A 27,259-nucleotide genomic window follows, 5' to 3' on the forward strand; every position below is an offset into this window, starting at 1 on the left:
TATTTTTTAACTTGAATAGTCAGTATTAGTAATAGTAGTAAAGTTGGAAGGGATCTTGGAGGTCATCTAGTCCAACCCCCTGCTCAGGCAGGAAACCCTACACCATTTCGGACAAGTGGCTGTCCAGTCTCTTCTTAAAAACTTCCAGTGTTGGAGCATTTACTGCTTCAGGAGGCAGGCTGTTCCACTGATTAATTGTTCTCAGTGTCAGGAAGTTTCTCCTTAGTTCTAGGTTGCTTCTCTCCTTGATTAGTTTCCACCTGTTGCTTCTTGTCCTGCCTTCGGGTGCTTTGGAAAATAGCTTAATTCCCTCTTCTTTATGGCAGCCCCTGAGATATTGGAATACTGCTATCATGTCCCCCCTTGTCCTTCTCTTCGTTAAACTAGACATACCCAATTCTAGCAACCGTTCCTTATATGTTTTAGCCTCCAGTCCCCTAATCCTCTTTGTTGCTCTTCTCTGCACTCTTTCTAGAGTCTCAACATCTTTTTTACATCGTGGTGACCAAAACTGGATGCAGTATTCCAAGTGTGGCCTTACCAAGGCATTGTAGAGTGGCATTAATATTTCACGTGATCTTGATTCCATCCCTCTGTTAATGCAACCTAGCACTGTGTTGGCCTTTTTGGCAGCTGCAGCACACTGCTGGCTCGTATTTAGGTGACTGTCTACTAGGACTCCGAGGTCCCTCTCACAGTGATTTTAGTATAGTATAAGGCAGGGGAGACCGGTTCAGGAATTCTGGGTATTGAAGTCCAGAAGTCATAAAAGAGCCAAGCTTCCCTACCCCTGGTATAGGGTATAGTATTCAGTAGCAAGAGAGAGAAATACAAGGAACAACTCAGTGTACAGTCATGGCCTCAAAAGTATCTCTGAGGGAAATCTACGCAAGACAACCTACAATCCCGCTTTTTTCTGACCTCTTTCCCTCAGCAGCTCCCCTGTGTCAATGCTGCAAATACTGTATATTCTTGCTTTGACAATATATAAAACTGTCTGGTGTTTATTGGGTTAATACATAGCTTAGAGTGGGGGGGGTAAAAAGCCAGGGAAAGAGGAAGTAAACCTTTGACCTTCACACTAATTGGATAATGTGACTTGTGACTGCAAGATAAGGGTGGGGTTTAGCAAGAAAAGTTAGATGCCAGCAAGAAGTCCTCAGATTCTGGATCAAAAATGTCCGTGATGTGCCGTCAATTTATAGCACTGTAATAAAGGCTTTAGGATAAACATGCCTGAAAGTTCTTTGAAGTGTTTCATTAGTCGGAACTTTGACACCCTGTACTTCCAGAACTAAAGCCTTCTCCCCAAATAAGGAGTTGTGGGGACATTTCTTTCAGTCTCTGGCTTTGACCAGATGGGAAACAACGGCAAATCTTGTCATTTCATGAGTTATGGATAGAAGCATGCAGGCATTTGTGCCTGGAGATCGAGGATAAAAAAAAAAAAAAAGAGGGAAAATTATCTACCCTTTTACAAAAGATACAGCCCCCGAGACTAGCATGTTCCAAGGGAAAGGAGAAAAAAAACACCATTCCAAATAGATTCTTCAATAATTAAATTAAGAGAGAACTCTAGCCAACTTTTGGAATTGAAGGGGCTTTTGGAGAGGAGAAAATGGGTATTTGCCTTTATTAAGGTTGGAGTCCATTGAGGTATTTGTGTAATGGTCAGCCTCTCACTACCATAACATTTTTAATCCATGCAGCTCATGCAGACACACATTTTGTGGGTTTGGCGTCAGTCCTGGTATTCAGAGTTTGAGGTATTTCTCCCAAGTTAAGATCTGGGAAAATAAGGGCATAAATTCCAAGGGCCATTTGAATATTTTCTCACACGGGGCGTTTTATTGTTCTCCCATGTGGATTCCTTTAGGTCTGATAATGTTACTCATCCAACTGAACACTACTCTGCAGTACACAAATTTCTAATTTTCCCATGAGGGTCCTTTTTTTTCAAAAGAGAAGACTTGAGCGGAAAGCTTCCAACTTATGATTTTTCTCTGGTGTGGATTCTTTCATGTTGTGAAAGGTGATTTGTCTGGTTGAAGCTTTTCCCACAGTCTGTGCATTTGTACGGCTTCTCTCCCGTGTGAATTCTTCTGTGTTTCATAAGGTTCGCATTCTGAGTGAAGCCTTTTCCACACTCCTGGCATTTGTAGGGTTTTTCTCCTGTGTGGATCCTTTTATGGCAAATGAAATTACTGTATTTACAGAAGCTCTTTCCACATTCCAGGCACCTGTAGGGTTTCTCCCCCGTGTGGATTCTGACATGGGCTCTAAGACCCGAATGCCCACTGAATTTCTTTCCACATATCAAGCATATATATGGTTTCTCCCCAGTATGGGTTCGTTGATGTCTTGTAAGGCCATCCTTATAGGAAAACCTCTTTCCACACTCCATGCATTGATATGGTTTCTCTCCTGTGTGTTTTCTTCTATGAGATGTAAGTCGACTGCTTTTATTAAAACCCTTTCCGCACTCGGAACATTTATATGGTTTCTCTCCTGTATGAATCCTTTTATGGCAAATAAAATCGCTGCTGCAACTGAAATTCTTCCCACAGTCCTTGCACACGTATGGTTTCTCCCCCGTGTGAATCCGTTTATGTTGCAAAAGCTTATAGTTCTGATTGAAGCATTTCCCACACTCGGTGCAGTTATAGGGATTTTCTCCCGTGTGAATTTTTTTATGCTGCAAAAGGCTACCATTGTGACCGAACCTTTTTCCACACTCCATGCACTGGTAGGGCTTTTCCCCCGTATGGATCCTTTTGTGGCAAACAAATTGACTGCTCTGATTGAAACTCTTCCCACATTCCAGGCATGTGTATGGCTTCTCCCCCGTGTGAATCCGTTTATGTTGCAAAAGGTTGCTTTTCTGACTGAAGTTCTTCCCGCACTCCAAACACCGGTAGGGTTTCTCTCCTGTATGGATTCTTTTATGTTCCACAAGGTGACAATTTCGCCTGAAGTTCTTCCCACATTCTAGACATTTGAATGGTTTTTCTCCTGTGTGGATCCTCTTGTGGCAAATAAGGACGCAGTTGTCACGGAAACTCTTTCCACACTCCATACACATATACGGTTTCTCCTCAGTGTGGCTTCTTACGTGCTTCACAAGGTTTGAACGCCCACTGAACTGCCTTCCACACTGCAGGCAGGTATACGGTTTCTCCCCCGTGTGGGATCGCTGATGTCTTGTAAGGTGACCACTCTGACTGAATCCTCGTCCACACATCAGGCATATATATGGCTTCTCCCCTGTGTGGGTCCGTTCATGTATGATGAGATTACCTCTCTGAGTGAATACCTTTTCACACCGAAGGCATTTATAGGGTTTCTCCTGTGGGGGAATTTTTGGAGGTATAATAAGTAGCTGTTTCTTACTGAAATCCATTCGACGCTCAGATGGTTTCCCCTCTGGATGGGAAATTATATGCCTGCTGAAACTGAAATTTCCCCCACAATTTATAAATGCATCGGGTGTCTCTTGGGTGTACGATGGGCAAGGTAAAGCAAGGTAGGGGGTAGAGCTGATACTTTGCCCATCCTCTTGATATTCGTATTGTTTCTCTTCAGTCTCGGTTGCAGAATATTTAGTAAAATTGGAGTTCTCTTTTTCTCCTGTGCCCCATATGAGATATTTCCCCTCTTCTTCTTGAGGGTGAACTTCCTGGTTTGGGAGATAAAGGACTTCATTGTATCCGGGAGATTCCTTCCCTCCACTCGCTTGACGGCTTTTCTTAATTCCTTGTGATGGTTCTTGATCTATAAGCGTGCCTTCTTCAGACTTGATCATTTGCTCCTTGTAGTTCTCATGCTCTTGTCCGTAAGCTGATTTGAAGAAAGAAAAAGGAACAAAAAAAAGGGGGGAAAAAAGGTCAAAAATCGTTCACGAAAGAAAAGTGTTGCAGACATTGTTTCTCTCCTAAACAAGATTTTACCGGTTTTGTCGTTGTATACCTAGAACACTATAAATTTATGACTTCCTTTAAATGCCATGAGAATATGGAGAAGATGCTAAACTGCCAGTGCTTGTGGAATCACTGCAGAAATATTAAAATACGTATTTTCACTGCTTGTCTAGTCGCTGTGTAACTGTTTAAAGCAGGGCTTTTCAACCTTTTCACCCATTGTAGCACTTTTAGGATATGGCAACATCCGAGTACCACCAGTCGCCTAGCATGGTGTCAAAAACTTGATGACCAAAAAAAAAAAAAGGGGAAAAAAGTGATAAAGTACAGGTAGTCCTCGACTTACAACAGTTTGCTTAGTGACTGTTCGAAGTTACAATGGCACTGAAAAAAGTGCTCCCCAAGCCACAGCCGAGCAAGACACCTGCCTGCCCGCCCGGTGGCGCTCTTCCTCCTGTCCAAGGTTTTCATTGTTGTGAGCATTTCTGTTGAAGATTGTCAGCGGGGGTGGGGTGGGGGGTGTTTGGTTTTTATTCCCCCGTCTGCTGGGTGGTTGCAGCAGGTTTTAGTTACTTCACATGACCCTGAGACACTGTGACTGTCATAAATATGAATCAGTTGCCAAGCATCTGAATGTAAATCACAAGACCCTTTAGATGCTGCAACTTTCCAGCTGATCGGCGCTTCTGGGCTCAGCAGAAGCACTAGGATCAGTGCTGCTTTCCAGCTGATTGGTGCTTCTTCGGGGCTTAGCAGAAGCACCAGGATCAGCGCTAAGCTCCAGCTGGAGCCTGGTGCTGATCCTGGTGCTTCCACTGAGCCCTGACAGCCCTGCAGCTCCAGCCGTCTCTCGCTCAGGCTTGTGCCGTGCTGCCACCGGTTCAGCTCACTTTTCTAGGATGGTCGCATACCACCTGCCAGCTGCCAATGTTCCACAGGTGGTACCCGTACCACTAGTTGAAAAGCCTTGGCCTATACAACTATCTTGGGCTGAAGTACTCAAGGGAAAAAAAATGCCATTTATTCTCTGCCTTGCAGGAAATTTACAAATGATTTACCCAGAGCCAAAAGAGATCCTTTGATGTAACAGCCAGTATGAAAACTGCCACTGGTTATCAGCCGAGGTGGCGCAGCAGTTAGGGTGCAGTACTGCAGGCCACTTTAGCTGACTGTGTTCAGCAGGTCAGTGGTTCAAATCTCACCGGCTCAAGGTTGACTCAGCCTTCCATCCTTCTGGGGTAGGTAAAATGAGGACCCAGATTGTTGGGGGCAATGTAAATATATATATACATTGCTTACTGGTGTACACCGCTTAGAGAGTGCTCGCACTTAAAGCGGTATATAAGTCTCATAAATAAATAAATAAATAAACCTAAGAAACTGGATGGTTGTAAATAGATGTCAGAGATATTCAGGGCAGCCTCTTCCTCATCCGAAGCTGTTTAGGCTATCTGCTCTTGAATCAGATCAGAGAGAAGCTATCACCTTCACTAAAAAAAACTTCCTCAAAAGATCAGATGAGGAAGAATCTCAGGAAGCATCTGTGCTACCAACGTCTTCATATATTTATTTTGCACTTAGGGGAAAAAAGGCCCAGAATGTCCTTCTTCTAGCAAAGTGTTTTTTTTTTTCTCACCACCTTAACAAAGACTTTCCACAATTAACCCCAGAGCAAAGTGGAGCCTTACCCAGAGTGGCCACAGTCATAGAATTTTCCAGCATAACATCTCCATATAAGGCTTTCTGGCTGGGTTCTAGCAGTGCCCACTCGTCCTCCGTGAAATACACAGCCACCTCCTCAAACGACACCGAATCCTGAAAGTCAAAGGAAACATTCCTTAACAGAGACCCCAAAATGTTCCCTCCAAGATTTTCCAACATTCTAAAAATGAGTTTTGCAAGAGAGAAAATGCTCCTCTTTCTGACGTGATACCGGGTTTTACGGCTGCCTTTCCAAAAAAGCCAACACAGTGCTGGGCTGCATTAACAGAGGGATAGAATCAAGATCACGTGAAGTAGTAATACCACTTTACAAAGCCTTGGTAAGGCCACACTTGGAATACTGCATCCAGTATTGGTCACCATGATGTAAAAAAGATGTTGAGACTCTAGAAAGAGTACAGAGAAGAGCCACAAAGATGATTAGGGGACTGGAGGCTAAAGCATATAAGGAACGGTTGCTGGAATTGGGTATGTCTAGTTTAACGAAGAGAAGGACAAGGGGGGACATGATAGCAGTCTTCCAGTATCTCAGGGGCTGCCCCAAAGAAGAGGGAGTCAAGCTATTCTCCAAGGCGCCTGAAGGCAGGACGAGAAGCAACGGATGGAAACTGATCAAGGAGAGAAGCAACTTAGAACTAAGTAGAAACTTCCTGACAGTGAAAACAATTAACCAATGGAACAACCTGCCTCCAGAAGCGATGAATGCTCCAACACTGGAAGTTTTTAAGAAGAGACTGGACAGCCATTTGTCCGAATTGATATAGGGTTTGTTGCCTGAGCAGGGGGTTGGACTCGATGACCTCCAAGGTCCCTTCCAACTTTATTGTTGTTGTTGTTATTATTATTATTTTCTATCTCACCTATTCCACTTAAACTGATTAAGATTTAGTGTTAATGCTGTTCTCTTGCTATAGACTTCTTTGATTGTTTTGTGAACACTCCAACTATTAATGATAGTGAACATACAAAAGAACTGATTCCTCTTCTTGCACATCCCAAACATTGCAAGGCATTCATTTTAATCAGTTGCAGGCACAAAACCCCGCAAATATACAAGTGATTCCATGAATATATTCAACTTCTCAATGTGCTTCGCTTCAGCAAACAGCCTGAAAGCAGGACCATGCCACCGAATCCTGATATCAACATCTGATCTCCTTATGATCTGCATTGAGTTTCATTGACAGAAGCAGATCCCCAAATGCTTCCTTATTCGTACAAAGCTTCCCTACCTGAGTCGTTGCTGCTCCACCACAAAGAGGATCTTGATCCTTCTCAGAAATTCTCAACAGCTGCCCCATAGATGGACTAGAAAAAGTTTCTCTTCCTTCAGGAGTTACCAAGACCGCCTGCTTCAAAGGCTCCTGAATCTGAAATAAGAGCCAGGATGACAGAAGAACAACAGTTAAAACAATCGAATATTGGAACGAGGGGTTCCTTTTTTGTCTGCAAAGCTGGCCTGTGTTATATCCATAGTTGGAGATGCAAATTCCCTTGGGATTCCCCTTCTTCCTGTGGAATAATCTGGGTGGGGAAATCCCACTCTGGAACTGAAAATGGGGAGAAACTAAAGTCTCTTCCACTGTCACAATCTGCAGGGCTGTCAGGGCTGAGCGGAAGCACCAGGATCAGTGCCCCTTTCCAGCTGATCGGCGCTTCTTCAGGGCTGTCAGGGCTCAGTGGAAGCACCAGGATCAGTGCCAGGCTCCAGCTGGAGCTCGGCGCTGATCCTGGTGCTTCTGCTGAGCCTTGAAGAAGCACCAATCATCTGGAAAGCAGCACTGATCCTGACACTTCTGCTGAGCCCAGAAGAAGCGCCGATCAGCTGGAATGTTGCAGCATCTCCAGGGTCTTGTGATTTACATTTAGATGCTTGGCAACTGATTCATATTTATGATGGTCACAGTGTCCCAGGGTCATGTGAAGTGACCAAAACCTGCTGCAACCACCCAGCAGATGGTGGGGAATAAAAACCAAACACCCCCCCCCCACTGCCAATCCCCAACAGAAATGCTCACAACAATGAAAACCTCGGACAGGAGGAAGAGCGCCGCCGGGCGGGTAGGCAGGTGTCTTGCTCTGCTGTGGCTTGGGGAGCACTTTTTTCAGTGCCATTGTAACTTCAAACAGTCACTAAGCGAACTGTTGTAAGTCGAGGACTACCTGTACTTTATCACTTCTTTGCCTTTTTTTTTTTTTTGGTCATCAAGTTTTTGACACCTTGCTGGGCGACTGGTGGTACTCAGATATTGCCATATCCTAAAAGTGGTACAATGGGTGAAAAGGTTGAAAAGCCCTGCTATATAGAATAATCTGGAGGGGGGGGGGAAACAACACTCTGGGACTGAAAATGGAAGGAAACCAAGGCCTCTTCAATTGTTACAACCTGCATTTGTGTCTCCAAAGCTGGATTATGTTTTGGGTCCATAGTTAAGAGATGCAAATTCCCTTGGGATTCCCTTCTCCATCCTATGGAATAACCTAGAGGAGAAAAACAGGACTCTGGGACTAACATGGAGGGAAACTAAAGTCTCTTCTATTGATGCACCATGTTACATCCAAAATTGGAGATGCAAATTGATTTGGGATTGTTTAGGATTATTCCACCTGTGGAATAATCTGGAAGAGGAAACGCCACGCTGGGAGTTGAAATCGAGGGAAACCAAAGCCTCTTCTATTGTTGCAACCAGCATTTGTGTCTCCAAAGCTGGATTGTGTTTTGGGTCCATAGTTGGAGATGCAAATTCCCTTGGGATTCCCTTCTCCATCCCATGCAATAATCTGGAGGAGGATAATCCCACTCTGGAACTGAAAATGGGGAGAAACTAAAGTCTCTGCCACTGTCACAATCTGCATTTCTGTCTCCAAAGCTGGGCTGTGCTATATCCATAGTTGGAGATGCAAATTCCCTCTGGATTACCTTCTCCATCCTATATAGAATAATCTGGAGGGGGGGGGGAAACACCACTCTGGGACTGAAAATGGAAGGAAACCGAAGCCTCTTCAATTGTTACAACCTGCATTTGTGACTCCAAAGATGGATTGTGTTTTGGGTCCATAGTTGGAGATGCAGATTCCCTTGGGATTCCCTTCTCCATCCTATGCAATAATCTGGAGGAGGATAATCCCACTCTGGAACTGAAAGGGGAGGGGAAAATCCAAGTTTCCTTCTCTACCGATGCGCTTCAGCCGGGCAAGGAAAGCGGCCCTTCCAGAGAAGGGGATCCTCCCCTCTCCTCACCTGCCGCCGCCTCCGCTCTTCCCGGGCCCGGCCGAGCAGGAATCCCTCGGCCGGGGTCCCCGCCTGGGCGCCGCTCTCCGCCCGGCACCCCCGCAGCCAGCCCGCCATCTCCGGGGGCAGCGCGGCCAGGAGCCGCTCCAGGATCCCCCGGTCCGCCAGCCCGGCTTGGCCGCTCCGCTCGGGCTTCAGCCAGCCGGGGCAAAGCAGCGGCTGCTGCAAGCGGCTGCAGAAGACCGGTTGGTGCCCCGCCGACGCTCGGCAGCCCCAGCGGGGGAAGCCCTCCGCCTCCCCGGAGCCCCGCGGCGGAGTCGGCTCCTCCTCGGGCTCGGCGGCAGAAAGACCCGGCGCTGCTCCCGGGCTCGGCGAGGCCATCGGGCGTGCCGAACTGCGGACACCCAGCCGCTCCCCCTCCCCTCCTTTCCGGGAAAGTGGGGGGGGGGAAGCCTCCCCGGCTAAACGGGATGACACTTCCTTCCGGTTTCGGTCTGCCATTCACTGCCTGCTCTCCACCTACGGGCGAGCGAGCTTCTTCCTAGAGCGTCCTCTTTCCGACAGCCTCGCTCCCTCTCTTGCTCCCCCTTTTAAAATGTCCTCCCCCCTCCCTTTTCCTGCAAGGAGCCCACTGCTGTCAAAGCTCTCTCGCGCATGCTCCGTCCCACTCCGAAGGAGGGAAGCTCCTGCTAATGCTGTTTGAGTGTTTGGGCTCCTTTCTTTAAAGGAGATTCCTCAAGTACAGGTAGTCCTCGACTTACGACCACAACGCAGGCCAACATTTTTGTTGCTAAGCGAGACGTTGGTTAAGCGAGTTTTTGCCCCTCGACGTACGACCACAATGGAGCCCAACATTTCTGTTGCTAAGCGAGACAACCACGTTACTAACAGTTGCAGCGATCCACTGAACAACAGTGGCAAGAACAGTCACACAATGGGGCAAAACTCACTTAACTGCCTCGCTGAGCGACAGAAATTTTGGGCTCATAATTTTGCTCTTCGGCAGGTCACACAAAGTGATCGCAGGATCTCGGGACACTGCGACCGTTGTAAATACGAGTCGGCCGCCAGGAGGCTGAATTTGGATCGCGTGGGACTCTGGGGATGTTGCAACGGTGGTTAAGTGTGGAAAATGGGCATCAGTCACTTTTTTTCAATGCCATCGTGACTTTGAATGGTCGGTAAATGAACTGTTGTTAAGTCGAGGACTACCTGTAAGCACTGCACAATCATGAACTAAAAAGCATCTGTGGGTAGGGAAATCTATATGAGAAAACAGCAATCTCGTTTTTTTCCAGCCTCTCTCCCCCCCCCCCCCCAGCAGCTTCTCTCTCTTCCCACAGAAAAATTAAAACATCTTCTTGAAAGAAGAAATTATGGGGGCTCTTCTTTCAAACCCCCCCCCCCCCCGTTAAGAAGGTCCTACTTGTGAGAAACAATGCAGCTTCCTTCCTTCATCTTGTAAATGCCAGTGTCATCAGAACTTTTAGCCAACTTTTCAAAAATTTGGCTAGAGTTCTCCCTCAATTTAATTAATGAATTTATTTGGGCTCCCCACCCCCGCCCTTTCCAAAGGAACATGCTATTTTCTGAGGCTGTATCCTTTTAAAAGTATAGATGATTTTCCTTTTTGGTATCCTGAATTTCCAGGCATATGCGTGATGCTTCTATGCGTGAAGTATTAATACCACTTTACAATGCCTTGGTCTGAACAGTGAAGAACACCTTTCAAGAATGAGATCAGCGAAACAAAGAGCAATGACTAGCCTATTTCTCATAACAAGAGGGCCCCCAAAAAACAAAGAAGCAGAAGACTTTCCCCCCCAAAACTAGACAAGGCGTATCAAATCACAACTGCGCAAGAACCCACCTGTATCAAAGGTCTACAACATAGCTTTTACCAAATGGAAGTGATGGCAAATAAAGCCTTTCATTTAATGAGTTATGGATAATCATCATCATCATCATCATCTGTGGCAAAAGCAAGCAAGGGTAGTACCAATAGTAATAGGCTCCTTGGGTGCAATCCCAAAACAACTGGAGCACCACTTGAACACCATTGGCATTGACAAATTCGCTATTAGTCAATTGCAAAAGGCAGCCTTACTAGGAACTGCTTCCATCCTGCGACGATAACTGTAATACCATCAAACATCCACATCTGCCTATCCCAGGTCCTGAGTAAGGACTCGATAGGTAGACAAAATGCCAAATCTAGTCTGAACATCTGGCTGACTGTGCGATGATCAATAATAATAATAACAATTAGTAATAAAGTTGGAAGGGACCTTGGAGATCATGTGGTCCAATCCTCTGCTCAGGCAGGAAACCCTATACCATTTCAGACAAATGGCCATCCAGTCTCTTCTTAAAAACTTCCAGTGTTGGAGCATTCACCGCTTCTGGAGACAGGTTGTTCCACTGGTTAATTGTTCTGTCAGGAAGTTTCTCCTTAGTTCTAGATTGCTTCTCTCCTTGATTAGTTTCCACCCATTGCTTCTTGTCCTGCCTTCAGGCACTTTGGAAAATAACTTAACTCCCTCTTCTTTGGGGCAGCCCCTGAGATATTGGAGCACTGCTATCATGTCCCCCCTCGTCCTTCTCTTCGTTAAACTAGACATACCCAATTCCAGCAGCCGTTCCTTATATGCTTTAGCCTCCAGTCCCCTAATCATCTTTGTTGCTCTTCTCTGTACTCTTTCTAGAGTCTCAGCATCTTTTTCACATCGTGGTGACCAAAACTGGATGCAGTATTCCAAATGTGGCCTTACCAAGGCATTGTAAAGTGGTATTAATACTTCACGCATAGAAGTATCACGCATATGCCTGGATATTCAGGATACCAAAAAGGAAAATCATCTATACTTTTAAAAGGATACACCTTCAGAAAATAGCATGTTCCATTGGAAAGGGCGGGGGTGGGGAGCCCAAATAAATTCATTAACTAAATTGAGGGAGAACTCTAGCCAAATTTTTGAAAAGTTGGCTAAAAGTTAAGATTTTGGAGAGAAGAACATGTATATCTGTCTTTATTAAGGCTGGATGGAGTACATGGAAGTATTTGTGTATTGATCAGTTTTACACCGTTATTATTTTTGTAGCATTTGTCTGGATTCTGCCATTCTTATTCTGTATTGTGGGACAATCCTGAACAAGATTTTCCTCTCTTCTGTGGGACACCTCATCAAATACTTTTATATCCCTCTTGGATGCTTTTTTTTGCAAGGCTAAACATTCCCCACCAGTCTCAATTTGTTTTCATGGGATAAACTGATAAACCTTGTTAGCCTTCATTAGAACAATCCCAGACCGAATCTCTTAAACTGGGCAGAGGAATCAAGGTTGGTCTAACAATGTGCGGATGTGTCTTTGGTGAAGACTTAAGTTATTTTTATATGTGTGTGTGTCTGTGTGTGTGTGTATGTAGGTCTTTGGTTATTCGGGTTTTCTCCCGCGTAAAATTGGAAGTGTCTTGGCGACGTTTCGACGTTTCTTCCTTTTAAGGAAGAAACAGTTAAGACCATACATTGCTCCTCGAAGCACGAAGCTGAAAACACCAGCCTGAAGATGACGAATGGGACTTCATCGAAACGTCGCCAAAACACTTCCAATTTTACGCGGGAGAAAACCCAAATAACCAAAGACCTACATACACCCGCAAAAACCTCAGAAAACACACCCACACCCATATTAAAAATAAAAGAATGATTCTTGGGTGTATTCATATCAAACAACAAACAGACGTGATCACCAGGAAAAATTGTAAAACTGTAAAAGTTTTAATTAAATAAAAACACCAAGCTTTCGTTGGCCACTGCCAACATCGTCAGGGTTCATACAGGTCGATGGGAGAACCTATTTATAGATGAAACAGCATCTGCACCCAACTCCTAGACCTCGTCACGGGTCCTGACCAACTAATCAATGCTTCAGTCATAACCTCTGTGATATTAACTAATTTACCCTTGCTTCCCTTACCTATGCGTATATTACTACTTACTCCCCCTTCCTCCTCCTGTATCTGTAAACCAGGAGAACTCTCCATCTTACTCTGATCAGACACACATTCCACATCCCTGGGTTGTTTCCTCCTCTCACCCCCTTCCCTGGGGTGCTCCATCTCAGTGGACTTTTTCTCACCTCCACCTCTTTCATGTCCGTCATCATCGTTGTCATCCTCCTTATCATGGGACTCCGTACTGTCTTGCCTTCACCCCCGCTACCCAACGCCCCCCCTCCTCCGTATGTCTGATGATCTCACCACCACTATCTTTTCCAACGCTTGCCATCCCCTTCCCCCCACTCTCAACATTGACAATTCCTAGAACGTTATGGGGATTGGCCTGTAGCTCCTGCTGTCTAACCGGGTAACCGGGATGAAGGGCACTCTCGGGCGTGTCTGTTTTAACATCCCACCCGGTCGGTCTCTCCCATCCTCCCCCCACATGGGGTTCGACGTGGTCTTCGATCCGTTGGCCGTTCTTTCTTTTTCATCTGTCCACTGCGCTGCTCTTCGGGAGCGCGTAATCGCCCCCAAGGTGACGCGGTCATGGTTACCTTCCCCTTGCGTGTTTCTGGGGGATGTTGTTTCTCCCAGATGTATCGGATATTTTGGGAGGCCCGGTGGAGATCCCAACTCATATGATGTCATCCCTCAGTGCTCTCCCCGTTTTCCGTGGGTATGCATACGCTTCCGGTGTGTAGACGGGAATGGGGCAACGGTGGAAATATCGGTGGGGGTGGGGGGATGGTACGACCCCCTAGGTGGCAATTAGTCTGTGTCCTACTGCGTACTCGCGGTGTCATCTCTTCTGAACACCCCATACGGCACGAAGGGGTGTCTGGACTGTTAGGGGTTGAATCCCTGATGTTAGCGGGCTTCCTCATTCGTAGTGAACGTACACCCATTCTCGTAGTCAGGGGGCTCTCAGGTTGTCGGTCATTCCTTTCCCAGATATCGGCAAATCGTTGGGATCAGGGGCTCCTCCCCCCTCGATTTCCCTCTCCGGCGGATAAAAGATGTTGTTAAATTGCTTACTTCGTAATGGTCAAACACGCGGCTCCCATGCTCTCAGCGCCAAATGCGCTGGGCACAGGTCCACATGCCGATTAATGGACTCTCCACCTGAGAGCCAAGCCTCTTTGAGTAATCTACCCCCTTTTGTACTATCACTGGCAATCACTCGTACACTGTCGAAATCGAACTTATGTCCGGATTCTGCCATGTGTGTCCAAATTTGGGAATACTGCTCCCTTCTTTTTATGGCCAGCCTATGTGCATGGATCCTAGTTTTAACTCTTTTTGAGTCTCATCCACATAATTGCTGGAGCAATCGTTACAACTGATCTTATATACAACCCCCAATTTTTCTGCAGTGGGGAGTGGATCCTTAGGTCTCATAATACTAGAGCATAGTGTCTGATTGGGTTTGTGTGCCACCCTCACATTGTAGGGTGCCAACAACCTAGCTGTGGCCTCCGAGACGTTACTGATATGAGGGTGACACGGGCTACCTGTGATGGTAGCTCCTCCGTCTGTAAATTATTTGGGGGTCTGGATGGCATGCCATGGCGCTTGATAAACTTCGTTGGGTGACCGTTGCGTCTGCACACATGGAAGAGATGCTTTCTTTCTTCCACTCTAGCTCTGGCTGTATTGCAATGGGAGTCTATTCTCTTAAAAAGTGTTCTAATACAGCTGACTTTGTGGGCCACTGGATGGTTACTATCATGATGTAAAATCCTATCAGTGTGTGTGGGCTTACGATAAACCTTAGTCCTCAGGGTTCCATCCGGCTGGCGATGGACCAAAACGTCCAAAAATGCCAACCTACCCTGGTGATCTTCCTCCTCCGTAAATTGTATATCCACATACACTGAATTGAGTATACCCACAAAGTCAGCTTTTTGACTCCTTTTGATGACCACAAATGTGTCATTTACGTAGCCGGCCCAGAATTTAGGACAATACCAGGCCATCGCTACACGCTCTAACTGCTGCAATACAGCTTCTGCTATGTTTTCTGAGGTTTTTGCGGGTGTTTGTACGTAGGTCTTTGGTTATTTGGGTTTTCTCCCGCATCAAATTGGAAGCACGAAGCCGAAAACACCAGCCTGAAGATGATGAATGAGACTTCATCGAAATGTCGCCAAGACACTTCCAATTTGATGCGGGAGGAAACCCGAATAACCAAAAACCTACACACACACATACACACACACACACACACACACACACACACCTTTTCCACAATATATGTTCATATTTCTCCCAAGTGGAATTTTTCTGGGATTCAAGATGACATGTCCCATTAAAATGGTTTTGTCTCTTGGTACAATATTTCCTGTATGGATCAGCCCTTTCTATATTCCACACATTTATGATCCACGGAGCTCATGTAAAGTCACATTTAAAAGTCCTGGTAGTCAAGAGTTTATACTTACTTGAGGTGTTTCTCCCAAAATAAAATCTCTTATGGGAAACAAGGGCATAAATTCAAAGGGTCATTTGAGTCTTTTCTCACTCAGGGCATTTTTAAGGTTGGCCCACGTGGTTTCTTTTAGGTCTGATAAGTCTATTATTTCTCCACAGACCACATATTTCTAGTTTCCCCCATGAGGGTCCCTTTTTTAGAAGAACATACTGGAGATGAAAGCTTCCGAGTTATGGTTTCTCTGTTGTGTGGATCCGTGTGGTGAAAGATAATTTGACTGGTTGAGGTTTTGCCCATTATCTGCACACTGATATGGTTTTTCTCCCATGTGAATTCTTTTGTGTTTGATAAGGTTCGCGTTCTGAGTGAAGCTCTTTCCACACTCCTGGCATTTGTAGGGTTTTTCTCCCGTGTGGACCATTTTGTGGCGAATAAAATTACTGTACTTACGGAAGCTGTTCCCACACTCTATGCACCTGTAGGGTTTCTCCCCCGTGTGTATCCTTTCGTGGCTTCGATGCTCTGAACGCCCACTGAACTTCTTTCCACACATCCGGCACGTATACGGTCTCTCCCCAGTATGGGTTCGTTGATGTCTCGTAAGGACATCCTTATATGAAAACCTCTTTCCACACTCTGTGCATTTATAAGGCTTCTCTCCAGTGTGTTTTCTCTTATGAGATGCGAGACGACTGCTACAATTAAAACCCTTTCCGCACTCTGGACATTTATATGGTTTCTCTCCTGTATGAATCCTTTTATGGCAAATAAAATAGCTGTTGCAACTGAAGCTTTTCCCACATTCTTTGCACATGTGCGGTTTCTCCCCCGTGTGGGATCGCTGATGTGTTTTGAGGTGACCGCTCTGACTGAATCTTCTTCCACACACCGGGCATACATACGGTTTCTCCCCTGTGTGGGTCCGTTCATGTGTGATAAGGTTACTTCTTTGTGTGAATGTCTTTTCACAACTCAGACATTTATAAAGCTTCTCCCTTGAGGGAATTTTTTGGGATAAAACAAGTAACCGTTTCTTACTGAAATCCATCCCACACTCAGATGGTTTCTCTTCTTTATGGGAAATTATATGACCGCCAAAACTGAAATTTTCCTCACAATTTATAAATGTATGTGGTGTCTCTTTGGCATATGATGGGCAATGTAAAGCAAGGTAGGAGGCAGAGCTGATACTTTCTCCATCCTCTTGATATTCATATTGTTTCTCTTTGGTCTCGGTTGTAGAATATTTAGTGAAGTCAGAGTTTTCTTTGTTTCCTTTGACACACCTGAGATATTTCCCCTTTTCTTCTTCTTCTTGGTGAGCTTCCTGAGTTTGAAGGCTATGGACCTCACTGTGATCAGAAGACATCTTCCCTCCATTTCTTATGCAACTTCTCAAGCCCGTTTGAAATGTGCCTTGATTTCCAAGCGTCCTTTCTTCAGAATTGATCGTATGTAATATCCCAGGGTGCTTGTAATCCTCATGCTTCTGCCCATAAGCTAATTTGAAGGAAAAAGAAACACACTTAATCTCAAAAATGGTTCACAAATGAAAAGTGCTGCAGATGTTATTTGGGTATTTGCAAGATTTTGCTGGTTTCCTTGTAGACCTAAAAAAAACCCCTAGGTTTGATTTTACTTATAGCTCTGGCTGAGACATTATGTTCTTTTGACTCTTCCCCACTTTTTATTTTTCATCTTACACACTATTTTATTTGCCACGAGTATATTCGTGAGGAAAAAACAAATTCCTAATTTCATGAGGAATTTCTGTTTTTCCCTGACAAATACTGTAAACTCTGCTCTTTGATTGTCCAAAGACTGAAAGATCAGAAGCAAGGCACCTGAGGGCAGGACAAGAAGCAATGGATGGAAACTAATCAAGGAGAGAAGCAACCTAGAACTAAGGAGAAACTTCCTGACAGAACAATTAACCAGTGGAACAACCTGCCTCCAGAAGCAGTAAATGCTCCAACACTGGAAGTTTTTAAGAAGAGACTGGAAATGGTATAGGGTTACCTACCTGAGCAGGAGGTTGGACTTGATGACCTCCAACATCCGTTCCAACTTTATTTTTATTATTATTATTATTATTATTATTATTGTTATTGTTATTATTATTATTGATCATCGCACAGTCAGCCAGATGTTCAGACTGGATTTGGCATTTTGTCTACCTATCGAGTCCTTACCCAGGACCTGGCATAGGCAGATGTGGATGTTTGATGGTATTACAGATATCGTCGCAGGATGGAAGCAGTTCCTAATAAGGCCGCCTTTTGCAATTGACTAATAGCAAATTTGTCAATGCCCATGGTGTTCAAGTGGTGCTCCAGTTGTTTTGGGATTGCACCCAAGGAGCCTATTACTATTGGTACTATCCTTGCTTGCTTTTGCCACAGTCTTTCTATTTCTATTTGTAGGTCTTTGTATTTTGTTATCTTCTCCAGTTCTTTCTCTTCTATTCTGCTATTTCCAGGTACTGCCACGTCCACTATCCATACTTTTTTGTCTTTCTTATCGACAATTGTTAAGTCTGGGGTGTTATGTTGCAGGTGCTTGTCTGTTTGAATTCTGAAGTCCCAGAGCAGTTTAATTTTATCATTTTCTATGACTTTCTCTATTTTATGATCCCACCAGTTTTTGCTTACGGGCAAATGATATTTTTTGCAGATCTTCCAATGCACCATTGTTGTTGTTGTTATTGTTGTTGTTGTTATTATTATTATTATTATTATTATTAAGGATCATCGCACAGTCAGCCAGATGTTCAGACTGGATTTGGCATTTTGTCTACCTAGCGAGTCCTTACCCAGGACCTGGCATAGGCAGATGTGGATGTTTGATGGTATTACAGGTATCGTCGCAGGATGGAAGCAGTTCCTAGTAAGGCCGCCTTTTGCAATTGACTAATGGCAAATTTGTCAATGCCAATGGTGTTCAAGTGGTGCTCCAGTTGTTTTGGGATTGCACCCAAGGCACCTATGACTATTGGTACTATCCTTGCTTGCTTTTGCCACAGTCTTTCTATTTCTATTTGTAGGTCTTTGTATTTTGTTATCTTCTCCAGTTCTTTCTCGTCTATTCTGCTGTCTCCAGGCACTGCCATGTCACTATCCAGACTTTTTTTGTCTTTCTTATCGACAATTGTTAAGTCTGGGGTGTTGTTGTTGTTGTTGTTGTTATTATTATTATTATTATTGGGAGATCAAGACCAAAATGGGAAAATAAGAACTTCTGGAGGCAAGTTGTTCCACTGGTTAATTGTTTAACTATCAGGAAATTTCTCCTTAGAATAGACGAGAATAACAGAATTGGGAGGGACCTTGAAGGTCTTCTAGTCCAGCCTCCTGCTCAGGCTGGAAATCCTATACCATGTCACAAATGGCCGGCTGAGGAATTCTGGGAGTTGAAGTCCACAAGTCTTAAAGTTGCCAAGTTTGAAGACCCTTGCTGTAAGGAAACGATGCCACAGGGATTCAGGGCAGTATCATCTCCACCTAAAGTTGTTCAGGTTATCTGCTCCTCAATCAAATCACAATAAAAGTTCAGCTGAGAAAAGATCTTGTGAAGCACCTGCCAACTTTTGCATTTATTTACTTGGGTGTTGGGGAAAAAGGCAACAAAAACAGAATGTCCTTCTACTAGCTAGATTGAAACAGTGTTTCTCAACCTTGACAATTTTAAGGCATGTGGACTTCAATTCCCAGAATTCCACAGCCAGCATCGCTGGCTGTGGAATTCTGGGAGTTGAAGTCCACATGCCTTAAAATTGTCAAGGTTGAGAAACACTGAGCCAGAAGGTGCTTTTTTGAGACTTTCCACAAGTAACGGAATCCAAAGCAAAACAGGTCCTTACCCAGAGTGGCTACATTCCTAGCATTCTCCAGCATGACCTCTCTGTATAAAGCTCTCTGGCTGGGATCCAGCAGCACCCACTCCTCCTCCGTGAAACACACAGCCACCTCCTCCAAGGATATCAAACCCTGAAAGTCAAAGGATATGTCCCTCAGCAGAAGTCCCAGAAAGTTTCCTTCCAGATTTCCAATACCCCAAAGATGAGTAGAGAGAAAACGCTCCTTTTCTCACACGACCACGTACTAAAAATAAGTTTTGCAAGAGAGAAAAACACTCCTTTACACAAACCCATGCCAAGCCCCCTCCCCTCCACCAGTTCACTTCCCAATGACCCTGACCTGACACCAGGTTACTTACAGGACCGCATACTGCCGCATAGTTCCCAGAGACCGGTGAGGTCCCACAGATTGGGCCTCCTTTAGGTCCTGTCGGCCAGACAATGTCGGCCGGCGGGCCCTCGGGAAAGGGCCTTTTCTGTGGTGGCTCCGACGTGGTGGAATCAACTTCCCCCTGAGATTCGAACTACTCCCACCTTGCCGGCCTTCAAGAAAGCCATTAAAACTCTCCTGTTCCGGCAGGCCTGGGATTGGGGGGGGGGGGCAGGACACGATTGGGACATGTTGTATGAATGCACTCATTTTTATGCTTATATTTATTGTTTTAATTTTGTACGCCGCCCTGAGTCCCTAGGGATTGGGCGGCATATAAATTTTATTAATAAATAATAAATAAATAATAAACTTCCCCATCACAACCCTTCACACCCGACCCATCACAAGACCCTCACTTGACACACCCACACCTGAATCCCTTATAAACAGAATAACACTGCTACTGACATCCCCTAAGCTCCGCTGAAGATGCTACCTAGCCTGGTAACGAAATGTTGGGAAACCAACCCACAAGCTTGGAGAACGAACGCTTCACCCTCAAAAGAACCCTTTTCTGATCCGATCTATTACCAGGTTTTTACGGCTGCTCCTCCCAAGATTTCAAATCTCACCTATTACTTTTAATCCGATTACAGTTTCAGTCTAATGCGAGTCCTCTTGCCATTATTTCACTTCTTTGTTTGGAATACTCCTGCGAATACTCCTAATAACATGTGAATAAAAGTGAATAATCAAGAGGGCCGATTCCTTTGTTTGCGCATCCCTACGTTAGCATTTAATCCTCCAGGGAAAAATGGAAGGCAAACGAGGTCCAGGCAGAAGAGGAACATTGTGGCTTCAAAATCTAAGGGACTGGTTTGGACAAAACTCTTTTTCGTGCGGCTGCTGATAAAAACAGGATCGCCAACATGATCGCCAATGTCCGATAATGGATATGGCAGAAGGAGGAGGAGGAGGAGGAAGAAGAAGAAGACGAAGGAAGAAGAAGAAGAAGAAGAAGAAGAGGAGGAGGAGGAGGAGGAGGAGGAAGAAGAAGAAGAGGAGGAGGAGGAGGAAGAAGTAGTAGTAGTAGTAGTAGTAGTAGTAGTAGTAGTTGTTAGCATGGCGTTCAATTGTGATGGAATGTAGTGGGCTGGATTCCCGGGAGGGAGGGGTTGCATTCCAGAGGAATGAGAGACACCTCAGTCCCAATATTTTATGTGAGAGAAAAAGTGTGAAGACAGCCCCTCCCTAATAGTTCTCAGCGTATATGGGAGCTGCAGATAACAAAATGTTTAGTCTGGCAAGACTTTTCATCTACAGGGGAGGAAACAATAAAGAAGTCAGCTTGGAGAATCCTCCCATGTCATTCATTTTAAATACAGGACCGTAATCTACCGCAGGCACAAGACACGTAAATGGTCAACCGATTCCATTTATGAATCTGATTGCTCAGTACGTTGCGCCTAAACACCCATTTTGGAAGCAGGATCAGCCGCTGCTTCCTGATGTTAGCACTAGACCTCCTCCTCATGGTCAGCGCTGAATCTCACGATGAAAACAGGTCCCCAAATGTCTCCTCCTTTCCGATGAAGCTTCCCTACCTGAGCAGTTGATGATCTACCACCAGGAGGATTTTGATCCTCTCCAGGGATGCTTCCCCATAGCTGATCCATAGAGGGACGGGGGAGACCTTCTGTCACCTCAGGAGCTTCCAAGACCACCGGCTTCAAGGGCTCCTGCATCTGAAATAACAGCCAGGATGACAGAAGAACAAAAGTTAAAACAACTGAATACCGGAACCAGGGGATTCTTCTCTGCCTCCAAAGCTGGACTGTGTATTATACCCATAGGTCAGGGGTGTCAAACTCAATTTCATTGAGGGCCACATCAGCATTGTGGTTGCCCTCAGGGGGCCGGGTGGGTGCAACCTACTAGGTGGGTGTGGATGGAGTGGGTGTGGCCTACTGGGTCGGCATGGCCAGCTCTACATCGTTCGCGTCAAGGGTGCCTGTGGGGGCCTGGGCAGGAATGGACAGATCTGAGGGTCTCTGGCAGAAGGGGGTGGGACCAGGTCAAGTGCCAAGGCATGGTCCATTTCTTCATTCCTCACAAAGGGTGACATCTCCCCAGCATGCACCCAGGGGGCGGGGGCGACGCGGCAGGGGCTGGTTCCTCACTGTTTCTAGATGGTCTTGTGGAGCTAAGACTAATGCGTTTCAGCATAGATGGCCACCACAAAATTGTACATTGGCTCCCGGCCGGCCTGGGCCAGGGCCAAGGCAGCGGGGGCCGTTCCCTCAATGTTTCCAGGATGGCTTCGCGGGCCACATGAAACCACTTTGCGGGCCGCATCCGGCCCCCGGGCCTTGTGTTTGACATGTCTGCCATAGGCGAAGGTGCAAACTCCCTCGGGATTCACCTCCCTCCTGTGGAATTATCTGGATGGGAAAACAGCACTCTGGGACCGAAAGGGGAGGGCCTCTTCTACAGTTACGACTTACATTTGAGGTGGGCAAGGAAATCGGGCCGTCCTCCTGAGGGCTTCCTCCCAAGACAGGGGCTCTCACCTGCGGTCTCCGCTCCTCGGCCTGGCTCAGCAAGAAGCCTTCGGCCAGGGCCACCGCCTGGGAGCAGCTTTCCACTCCGCACTCCCTCAGCCAGCCCGCCATCTCCGGGGGCAGCACGGCCAGGAACTGCTCCAGGATCACCAGGTCTACCACTTGAGCTTTGCTGCTCCTCTCGGGCTTCAGCCATCGATAGCAAAGCTGCTGCAGGCGGGTGCAGACTGCCCGGGGCCCCACCGACTCCTGGTAGCCAAAGCAGCGGAAGCGCCGGGCCTCTGAGCCCGCTGGCAGCTCCTTGAGAGGGAGGCTGGCTCCGGCCTTGGCTCCGGCCTTGGCCTCCCTGCCCTCCTCGGGCTCAGTGGCAAGAGGGTTCAAAGCTGCTCTCCACCCACTGACTCCTGACCTTGGCAAGTTCATCTTCTGGGCCAAGCAAGATGAGCTTCCCCACGGCATTTATTCAGTTCCTCTCCTTCTCGGCCACATCTGGCGAGGATCTTCTCGACGCTGACTGCTTCCCTGTGGACAAGCAGATACCCAGCATGCAAACAAAGCAGCTTTCCAGCTCCCTTTTCATGACCCATCGAAGAAGCGTCCAAAGGAAAGGTGAAGCAATTCCCACCGGAAGGAGAAAGGCCTCCGAGAGGCTCTCCTTGATCAATTCACTTAAATATGAGCCAGCAGTGTGCTGCAGCTGCCAAAAAGGCCAACACAGTGCTAGGCTGCATTAACAGAGGGATAGAATCAAGATCATGTGAAGTGTTAATACCACTTTACAATGCCTTGGTAAGGCCACACTTGGAATACTGTATCCAGTTTTGGTCGCCACAATGTAAAAAAAGATGTTGAGACTCTAGAAAGAGTACAGAGAAGAGCAACAAAGATGATTAGGGGACTGGAGGCTAAAGCATATAAGGAACAATTGCTGGAATTGGGTATATCTAGTTTAATGAAGAGAAGGATGAGGGGGGACATGATAGCAATGTTCCAATATCTCAGGGGCTGCCACAAAGAAGAGGGAGTCAAGCTGTTCTCCAAAGCTCCTGAAGGCAGGACAAGAAGCAACGGATGGAAACTAATCAAGGAGAGAAACAACCTAGAACTAAGGGGAAAGCTCCTGACAGTGAGAACAGTTAACCAGTGGAACAACCTGCCTCCAGAAGCTGTGAATGCTCCAACACTGGAAGTTTTTAAGAAGAGACTGGACAGCCATTTGTCCGAAATGGTGTAGGGTTTCCTGCCTGAGCAGGGGGTTGGACTAGATGACCTCCAAGGTCCCTTCCAACATCATCATCATCATCATCATCATTACTATTATTATTATTATTATTACTATATGACCTCCAAGGTCCGTTCCAACTTATGAGGATGATGATGATGATGATGATGATGATTGGAAAGCAAACCACTGCCAAGATGTTTTCTTTCAAGAGCAGGCAACAGAATTTCATTTTTAATGTGGGCCAGTATGCTCATAGTAAAAAAAAAAAAAGTGATAATAAAGATTATCTTATCTCACTGTTCTCACGGTTGTGGCTTTTCCTGCTCTCTCTCCCCAAGTCTTTCCCACGTAGCACTGCACAAACCCCTGGCCAGCCACCAACTCCCAGGTCCCAGCACAGAAGGACCCCCTTCCTACCATCACCGACGTGGCAAAAGGGAGGCTGGGAGGGCCAGGAGAGGCTAGCCGAGGCTCCCTCTTCACCTCCCGCTTACGGAGCGTCCTGGATCCCGGCAGGCGGCAATGAGATCCAGAGTAGATCCCCCAGACTGGAGATGAATCCGCCAGGTGGGGCTCTCTCTCCCTCCCTCCCTCCCTCCCTGCCCAGGTCTCCCCCCCTTTCCCTCCCCCCTATTTTAGGCATAACCCAACTCACCACTTTTCCCCCAACTTTCCCGGGAAAGGAGAGAGAGAGAGAAAAAAAAGGCGCCTCGCTTCCTCTCTGTTTTGGTCTGGGAAAGCACAGCTGCCAATCACTCCCGTTGCTCGGTTCCCGCCGCGATGCCCCGCCTCCTCCGCGAGCTTCGAACAGCTGGAGGGAGGGAGGGAGGGAAGGTGTTTTTCTCCTAGAGAGGCAACACTCCGGCCGCTTCTTCTCCCTTCCTACTCTCCCTTTAAAGAGTTTGCGGCGGGAGGCAGCTACGGTAGTCGCGCATGCTCCGTCCATCAATCAGAACAGAGATGGAAGGGGACTTGGGGGGGTCTTTTAGTGAAACCCCCCCCCCCCGCTCAAGCAGGAGATTCTATAGGCGGGGGGGGGGTCCTGGGGGATCGTTCCAGAGTAGGGAGCGGTTTTTTTTCTTAATAATAATAATAGTAAAGTTGGAAGGGACCTTGGAGGTCATCTAGTCCAACCCCCATTTGTCTGAAATGGTATAGGGTTTCCTGCCTGAGCAGGGGGTTGGACTAGAAGACCTCCAATGTTCCTTCCATCTCTGTTTATTCTATTCTATTCTATTCCATTCCATTCCATTCCATTCCAATTTTTTCAGGGGCAGTTTTACCTCTTGCTTGGATTAAATACGCACAATTCTCTAGGTGAACATATAACATGCTCCATGTTGTCTTAAATGCATTGGACAGTCCAAGTATACAGTTCTGCATCCAAAACCCCTGACATCATGTGACTATAGATTAATCAGAAGCAGCATCCTTTTCTCCTGTGTTTAGTACAACAAGATTTTACTTTCTTCATTTACTTTCTACATTAAAGAATTAAGTTTTATTAAACTAAGTCAGGAATATACAAAGCTTCGAATGCCCACATCAGTATGAAAGTCAGAAATAGTGGTGAAAGTCATCTATAACACAAATCTTTATTACATTCCGTCACATGCCTGCTTTATTTATTTAAATTTATGCAGCCACCCATCTCACTGGTGTGAGTCTGAGCAGCTTACAAGTATAAAACAGCAAAAAACAAACATATATAAATAAAAACAATTCAAGCAATAAATTGCAAACATAAAAGCACAGAATGATGCCAACCATACTTCACAACGCAGTCACTGTGCAGGCTCTTCACACCCATATCCTTAGAGACTTCTTAAAGGCCAACAGGGTTGGGGCCAATGTGACATGGGGGTGCAATAGCAATAACACTTAGACTTATGTACCACTTCACAGTGCTTTACAGCCCTCTCTAAGTGGTTTAGAGTCAGCCTCTCGCCCCCAACAATTTGGGCCCTCATTTTACTGACCTCGGAAAGATGGAAGGCTGAATCAACCTTGAGCCAGTCAGGATCGAACTGCCAAACTGCTGGCAGTCAGCAGAGTTAGCCTGCAATACCGCATTCTAACCACTGTGCCATCACGGCAATGATATTCTATGCATTGCCTTGAATTTTATCTCTAACAATTCAAGGTGTGGACTTTGATTGCAGTTGCACGTAGTCCTTGATTTATGACCACAATTGGGATCGGAACCTCTGCACTAAGTGAAGCAGTCCTTAAGTCTCACCCACTTTTGCAACATTTTTGCGATGGTTATTAAGCAAATCCAGCTTCTTCCATTGACTTTGCTTGTTGGAAGTCCCCTGGGAAGGCAATCATGTGACTGAAGGTTCTTCCAATTGTATACAGACATGTCAGTTGCCAAGCACCTCCATTTTGATCACATGACCATGGACTTAAGTACAAGAACACTCATTTGTAAATCTTTTTTTTTCCAGTGCTGTTGATCATTCAGTGGATGATTGTTAAGTCAAGGACTGCCTAGTTTCCTATTTCGACCTTAATCATTATTTTTTCAAAGTGCAGAAGGCAGATCATATTTAAATTTTGGTCTTGGAAACAATTTACGGATTTTAAAATGTATAAAGAGTATGCCAAGCAGTTAACAATATTACACAGAGTCTTGGTTAAATCCAGGAATAGGCAACCTTGGCTCTTTTATGACTCGTGGACTTCAACTCCCAGAATTCCTGAGCCAGCCATGCTGTCAGAATCCAATTATATTTCATCTTTAATTATCAAATATAGAAACTCCCAATTCTGCCATCTCTGGATTCTGCCATAAGAGGGAGAGAAGGGGGAGAACAAAGGGGCTTTATGGCCCTCACTTCCTTCAGTACACTTCAAAGGGCTGAATGTTGAATGTGTGTGTATTGTAACCTCGAAGTGTTAGCATACCAAAGGAGAGTATTTGCCTTTCATGTAGTTATCTGAAGTCTCCATCCAGACGGAAGAAAGAAGAAAAGGGGTGGAATTGTGATACTTGAAACTATCACTGGAAGGGGGGTTGATTGGGTGGGACTACTGGGGAACCCCTAAAAACCTTGAATGGAAGAGCTTGAACCCCAAGTCCTGTCTAGCATGCCTGCAACCACTTCTCTTAATAAAGGATTCCTGTTGGAAGAATTATTCCAAGAGTTCTGTCTTCTTAAGATGCAAAGTGGGGTGGGTCCTTACACATGCTGAGGAGAAATGGAGAGGTTTCCATGCTGAGCCATGCTGGCTCAGGAATTCTGGGAGTTGAAGTCCACGAGTCTTAAAAGAACCCAAGTTGCCTCCCCCTGGTTTAATGTAATGCCAAAGACATCTGCCATCGTCAGTTCAGACCATTGATCTGTGCTAAGACACTGCACAGGAGGGAGATGGAAAAAGTGTAGATAACACAAAGTTGACTTTGGAGAAAATATGCAGAGCTGTTGAAAAACATCAGCTCAGCCTTGGAAAACAAGACACCATGAGGAAGAAACTCAAGACTGGCCCATCTGGACTATTTTTGGTATAAAAGAGAAGGAAGGGAAGGGGAAACTGCCAAGTTTTCAAAATTCTGTTATTATAACCTTTGCTCAATAAAATTTTTCTGGTATGTATTTCCTGACCTGGCTTACCTCAAGCAAAAGGTAGAGGGTGTCACAAAAGGGCATGGGGGATGCCAGAGAGAAAATGAGTTGGGACTCATTTTGGCAAGAACAACTCAAGATTTGTGCCCCTCCTAGCTAGCCCATTTCTCATTAAATCGAATAAAATTGGCTTGTTTTCTCTACTGAAATAGAAATATTGAATTTTCTGAGGTACTCATCAGACCAAAATTCATTTAGTCTCCCTTTATTTGTGAAATTGTTCAGGGGAATTCTTGGTTTAGGGCAGGGGTAGGCCACCTTGGCTCTTTTATGACTCGTGGACTTCAACTCCCAGAATTCCTGAGCCAGC

General features: G+C 45.7%; 2 protein-coding genes across 2 annotated transcripts in view; both read right to left on the reverse strand.

Moving 5' to 3' along the window:
- The window catches only part of LOC120297852 (zinc finger protein 850-like), a 55,612-nt gene extending 31,502 nt beyond the window's left edge, over nt 1-24,110 (reverse strand). Inside the window, exons 1-4 of the mRNA XM_039320958.1 lie at nt 23,976-24,110; nt 22,039-22,617; nt 21,139-21,279; nt 19,165-19,291 (exon numbers count right to left, since the gene is read on the reverse strand). Of these exons, the coding sequence (XP_039176892.1) occupies nt 19,165-19,291; nt 21,139-21,279; nt 22,039-22,554 (784 nt within the window). The 5' untranslated portion in view covers nt 22,555-22,617; nt 23,976-24,110. The remainder of the gene's footprint in view (nt 1-19,164; nt 19,292-21,138; nt 21,280-22,038; nt 22,618-23,975) is intronic.
- On the reverse strand, nt 1,617-9,360 carry LOC120297850 (zinc finger protein 345-like). Its single transcript, XM_039320954.1, has 4 exons — nt 8,881-9,360; nt 6,872-7,009; nt 5,606-5,732; nt 1,617-3,837 (listed from the first exon to the last, which is right to left on the reverse strand). Exons 1-4 carry the CDS (start codon nt 9,250-9,252, stop codon nt 1,991-1,993), a joined length of 2,484 nt encoding a protein of 827 aa, XP_039176888.1. The 5' UTR covers nt 9,253-9,360; the 3' UTR covers nt 1,617-1,990.
- Nucleotides 24,111-27,259: the final 3,149 nt, after the last annotated feature.

This window comes from Crotalus tigris, unplaced genomic scaffold, assembly GCF_016545835.1.
Source record: "Crotalus tigris isolate CLP2741 ecotype Arizona unplaced genomic scaffold, ASM1654583v1 scf7180000023714.847513, whole genome shotgun sequence".
NCBI lineage: Eukaryota > Metazoa > Chordata > Lepidosauria > Squamata > Viperidae > Crotalus > Crotalus tigris.